This window comes from Sphaeramia orbicularis, chromosome 12, assembly GCF_902148855.1.
Source record: "Sphaeramia orbicularis chromosome 12, fSphaOr1.1, whole genome shotgun sequence".
Taxonomy (NCBI): Eukaryota; Metazoa; Chordata; class Actinopteri; order Kurtiformes; family Apogonidae; genus Sphaeramia; species Sphaeramia orbicularis.
The window spans coordinates 72,293,288-72,299,567 of record NC_043968.1 but is presented as its reverse complement, the minus strand read 5'-3'; the positions used below and the strand labels follow the sequence as shown (position 1 = coordinate 72,299,567).

The following is a 6,280-nucleotide window of genomic DNA, read 5'->3' as shown; positions in this document are numbered from 1 at the left end:
TTTAAGAACTCTTTAAGTGTGTGTTTTTCATGCATTCTGTAATTGGACATTCTTACTTTAAACATTTAGGGACTGAGATGTTGAAAAGGCTACTGTCAAAATGCAAAGACAACTTAACATAATCTGAATTTACACTAACCACCGGAGTAACACTGCCTGTTTCTTTTTGCTAATACTGAGGTGTTCTGGACACCTTAGCTGTCTTCTCTAGATTATCTCTGAATGTGTCACAACATGAGAAGAAACTAGTTTGCTTGTTTTGTCTGATATTAAACTACCCAGCACACATCAGCATAGAAGAGTTACCAAACAGCTATTTGGTAAAATATGTGCAGCATCAAGGCTGATGTCAAAGGGCCTAACAAAATAAGGTAATTAGTTACTAAATGGTTCAGACAGGACAGCAACATGGGTATTTTTGCCCTTTGGACTCTGTTTGTATCTAACATTGATTTATTTTTTGGTCTTATACTGTTGTCTTGTACTTGGAGACTTAGAAACAACTTAGCATTGGCCCGATGGGAAAGAAGTGACATCGGAATTGGCAAACAGTTGCTGCCTTTTGGAGGATCAATAATTTCCCCCTGGGATTAATAAACTCTTCTGACTCTGATTCTGGATGACATCCAGCCAGGGAGATTGTCTGTGCGATGATCAACTCAGACACATTTTAATGTATTTTTTTTACAGGGTTAGAACCATATTTTTTGTAATATTGACTGCTACACTCTGCTGGCCTTTCTCTTTTGAATACATTACAGTTCCTGTGTACATAACAGGTAATGTGGCACCCAATTTTTTAATCATTGGCCACAGAATCATTGATGACGAAAGATCATTTGTCTCTTGGAAAATGCCAGTGGTGAGGAATTAACCTGAACAATTGCTGCAACAAGTGACCAGGGGCCTCATGTATAAAGCATGTGTACGCACAAAAACCTGGCGTACACCCTTTTCCACACTCACGTTCAGATGTATAAAGAGTGAAATGACCGTGGAAATGTGTGGTCCTCCACACCAAGTCCATAGCTGGCGTACGCACGTTTCTAGTGCTTTTGAACCATTGGCAACACTTAGAGGTGACACCGAAAAATTGTTAATAATGTGGAAAAGGTCATTCCGCCGATTGATGGGTACATCGGATACACAGATGAACAATGAACACACCGGCACGTCATCCTATTGTCAGAGCAGCACATCCACCACCAGAACCAGAACCAACCAGACCAACCAGTGGGCCCATCAATGCCAATCCTGCCCAGGAGGACATTAAGCAACAACCATATAAAGAGACAAGGACACAAAATTCACTGGTTGATAAATGCATTTAATGTAGTGTTAATGTCTGTGGGAACATTTATTAGTCGGTCCAGTTGCTCATTGACTCCGCCGATTGCCCTCACGATGTCCTCTTGTGACTCGGGTCAGATGGGTATCAGCAGCTGTTGGCAGACTGGAGGGTCGGCTAAGGCTGGGGAGGCAACAGGAAGCCTCTGTGACAGGAGATTGATACTGGGTCTCACCGTCTCCTGTCTCATTGCTGGAAAATAATAAATTGAGTGATTAAACAGGAGTCAAAGTCTTTGATTTCCTCTTTGATATACTGACATAATTATGCATGGACCTTTATTTAGTTTGGCTGTGATCAGACAATTGGATGACCTGTAGAATGAACTAATGTGTGAGTTACACTAATACTAAATATATATTTACCTTGGGGGTGATCCAAGTCAGCCCTGTAAGAAAAGTATCACCTGCAATAGCATCTCTGCTCAAACAGGCTGAGTTCGTCTCTTTTCTCCTTCCGCCTGTTTTGGCCTCTGCTTTGCATCCACCTTGACGTCATCATCTCATCATGCCCAGAGGGAATCCCACCTGCAGGCCCTGTTTATACTAATTTGCATATTTAAATATGGGTGTGGAGAGGGAGGAGTCAGGTACTCCAACATATTCGGTCAATTCCACACTGATTGGGATGAATAAAGGAAGTGTGCTTGGATTCGGGTGTACGCTCAGTTTTATTCATCTGGATTTTTTTGTGCGTACAGACTTTTCTGGATTTAAGTGTACACCAGGTTTCAGTATGAAATCCATGCAAGTCTTTATACATGAGGCCTCAGATGTCTAACAACTGACTGAACTTTGCTTTCTGTTTCTTTCAAACAGTCTGAAACTGCACTTAAATAGCACATTTTCTACACCTTTGTGATGCCCAAAGTGCTTTACAAAGCCTCACATTCATCCATTCACACACACATTCACACACATTCACACACCAGTGGGTGGCTGTTGCCATGTAAGGCACCATGTAATGTAGGTCACGACATGCCATGTCAGTGTCAGTGTCTTGTCCAAAGACACTTCAACATGTGGACAGTCGGAGCCAGGATTCAAACCACCAACCCTTCGGTCATTGGACGACCTATTGACCAACCAGCTCTACCAACTGAGCCACAGTCACCTTGAAGAAGAAACTTTGAGGTGATGTGTTCAGCGTGTCTGGCTGAGACATCATCACATGGTCTTCCACCTTCAGGGCAGCAGTGGCTCAGTTTCAGCCGTAGATTTGAGTTTCTCTGAGCTCCAGGATGACAGCCCTCACTTTCTGCTTCAGTCCTCAGCTGTTAACCCTAACTGACCAAACTAGTGATCAGTGGTAACAGTAGCCGTCCTGAATGACCCCACAGACATGTTGAAGGATCCCATAAGTTCTCCAGGTTTGTCTGGGTGGACTGGGGCCCCAGTGTAGACATCGTCACTGTCCCACTGCTTCTGCCTGTAGCTCTGACACTTTGGTTTACGTAGCAGTTTACTATCCACCATCCGCATGTACTGGGAGGGGGAGGCTTTTACTGCACCTTCATACGTGGAAACCTGAAAGAGCCCAGTTTGTAGGAGGAGGGAGATGGAGAAGAAGACCATCAGGATGAGAACAGGCTGGAGCCTCAACCCAGGACCTGTGGATAGAAAAACATGTCAAACAATGTGTCGATGCTCTTACCTAGTGCCACATCTGTCACATCTCTGTCTCTCTGCTCTCTCTCCTCCTGGTCAGTCCCACCCATCTCATCAGTTCAACTCCTTTCACCTACAGACGCAGCTGCTGCTCATTATGCAGTCTGTACATACTGCCTCTCTCATGTCTTTACCAGATTGTTCTCTTACTCTTATGCGAGACTTTCCAGCATTTCCCTCCTGTCTGATCCTACAGTGCTGACCTCGTCCGTTCCTTACCTGTTCTCCTCACCTGTCTCCCTTCTGTCCTGGACCATGTTTCTTCACCTGCTCCTTTGGGTTACTCACCTGCCTTCCATTCTCGACCTCGTCTCCTGCCTCAGTGCTCCTGGCATCAGCCAGTTCATCCAGTTACAAACCCCTCGCCTCCCCCCAACTCACCTGCTGCTCACTCTGCACCAGCTCCTCAGCTCCACCAGTGGATTCGTCAGACTACGGCGTCCTCATCTTTACTCTGACAGTCGCAGTAAGCTCTGGGAGTACAGCTTTAAGGTTCTGATGAAGGAACAAATTGCAGGACAGATTCCATCCACTTAGTCAGATGAATGTGCTGAGTGATGATAATAAAGATTTTTCTAAACTGATTGGGGATTTCAGTGTTCTGCATTTGGGTCCTAACCATACCCGTTAACACCTAGAGCTGCTTTACTTCAGAATAACACCCTCTTATACTGAATCTATCAACTTATTTGATCTCCTCAACCTGAGTGGAGCCTAATCTTTCACTGTGGCAGTGGATACTTACAGCGATCCAAACATCACCTTAAAACTTTAAAAAGAAACAGGCATTGTTACATGCCTACCTGACTTCAGAAAGTTAGTTCAGTTCTGTGTCTACTGTAAGTATTTATTTATTGTACCACTAGAAGTATTTACCCTTGAGTAGATACTGTTATCCCCCATGTATTATTTTCAAAAATGGAATCATTGTAAATACTAGAAAAGCACTATGAGAGCGCAGACTTCCGGCAGACAGGCAGACAAATCCAGATGAAAACAACCTCCGCTGTTACACTTGGTGGAGGTCATAATTCAGGTTTTTTGACAAGACAATATAAGAATTAAGAAAGAACATTTTTGAAGAATTTAAAAAAAAATATTAAATAAATTCAGTAGGGCTGTATGACATGACAAAATTTGATCATAAAGGACGATCCTTCAAAGCACAGAGATCGTGGAATTGGGGGTTTTATTCGATGGGTGTTCCATGCTGTATGTACCCCACAATGAGTCCGTGCACACCATGCAACTGTAAAAAAAAAAAAAGAAAGTGAAACTTAAGTCTTCGGCTGTTGTGCAGCTCATTTTCCTTTTCCCTACCTTCAGAAGCTTTAACTTGAGTGGGCAGGATGTTTTGAACCAGGCCCAAACATACTCCCCCCACCCCCACCCCCCGGTCGCAAATGTGTTTTCGGGGGGCGGCAGATGGGAAATGATGAGTCCTCCATGTCCTCCACAAACAGGTCTGTTGCATTACTCTAAGAATGAAGTATGACAACACAACGAACATGTTCAATCAGCTGAGAGACAGCATCCAAACAGTATGAGAGTCAAACTGAACTAGAAGACCAGCCACACCACAGCCAGAGGCAACAGGTAGAATTAAACTAAAGCAAACAGCTTTAACACAAGCATTTAGGAAAGGCACCCTATGAGAAGAGTAGCAAGTACGTTCCACATTGATCCTTTTTTAGAGTGCCTGGATTCTTCTTGTTCTCATTTGGACTTCTTCCTCCATTCAAGACCATCCAATACACTGATTACCAGTTGAAAAACCAGAGCTACCAGCCACCTGTTCTGGAAGCCTGGAGGATTATTTCTTCATTGATATTTTGTTCTGTTTTTTATTTTATTTTGTTTATTTTTTTTTAACTTTTCATGTTTACTGAATGCGACCTCAAAAACCAAGTGCAGTTTAGTTTTTATGTTCAAGAGAGCTTTTAATCAGAGTGTTGTTTACATTTTAGTATGTTTATGTTTTTGACACGTGTTGGCAAAATTGCACCAACTATTTAAATTATAAATGTTATGGAAGGTTCTTTGGGCTAAATTGTCTGTTTTATTTTTTCTTTTAGGGCTATGTTTACCTCCGCCAGGAGGTATTGTGATCACTTTGCTTTGTGTGTTTGTTTGTTTGTGTGTTTGTTTGTTTGTTTGTTTGTTAGCAACTTTACGGGAAAACTATTGCAACCATCTTTTCCAAATTGTACCCACAGATAGGCCTAGGCCCTGGGACGAACCCATTAAATTTTGGGCCAAGTAGGCCAACGTTCAAGGTCACAGCAAGGTCACAAAATCTCAAATTTCCTATCTCTCATCATTGAGCAATTTTTGAAAATTCATAAAAAATTCAAAAGGACTCCCATTAGCCTCCAATTTGATCCACCCATAGCTTATAACAATATCTTGTATCTGGCACAAAATTGTCCACATCCACTGTGGAATGTGGACTCTGCGGACATTTCAATTTAACATTGAAAATCCCATTTACAACACATTTTTCATTTACATGTTTCTATCTGGTTTATATATGTTTTTGTGTGGGTTACTGCTGGTTGGCTGGTTTATATATGTTTCTATCTGGTTACCTCCGCCAAGGAGGTTATGTTTTTGCCAGGGTTTGTTTGTTGGTTGTTTGGTTAGTTAGCAAGATAACTCAAGAAGTTATGGACAGGTTTTCATGAAATTTTCAGGAAATGTTGATACTGGAACAAGGAACAGATGATGAAACTTTGGTGGTGATCGAGGGGGGGGCAGATGTGCCTTGGCGGAGGTCTGTGCGCTCCAAGTGCTTTTCTAGTTTACATAGTGAAATTGTTTGGTTGCACTGTTCAGAAACTGGTTAATCTAAATTGCCCATAGGTGTGATTGTGAGAGTGATTGTTTGTCTCTATGTTCCCATAAGTAGCTGGAATAGGCTCCAAGTGACCCCCATGACCCTAGTGAGGATAAAGCAGGTTCAGAAAATGAATGAATAGATGAATGATTCCTTAATGTCCAGTGACGTATCAGGGCCATTTTATGATTACTTGGAATATAATTCTTACTAACAGCTCCTTTAAGTATTTCTGCCCTCCCCCAAAAGACAATGGTATATTTGTCCAACTTTGTAAACCATTTTTAACAGTTTATAAGAGATTAGGACTCAAAAATACAGTCAACTGGACATCTGATATTAGCCTCCAAGTGTCTCGTTCCTTGTGCTTTTTATACAAAAGTGGTTGAAGTTTAATGTCAGAACTTGTAAGGTCATTTAAAGCGATGG

General features: G+C 42.1%; 1 protein-coding gene across 1 annotated transcript; it reads left to right on the top strand.

Moving 5' to 3' along the window:
- The first annotated feature begins 1,404 nt into the window (after positions 1 to 1,404).
- On the top strand, positions 1,405 to 3,552 carry LOC115429132 (uncharacterized). The gene is given in 5 exon segments (XM_075353502.1): positions 1,405 to 1,495; positions 2,458 to 2,502; positions 2,505 to 2,702; positions 2,705 to 2,959; positions 3,212 to 3,552. Coding segments are annotated over 5 exon segments (930 nt in total).
- The last annotated feature ends 2,728 nt before the right edge of the window (positions 3,553 to 6,280 follow it).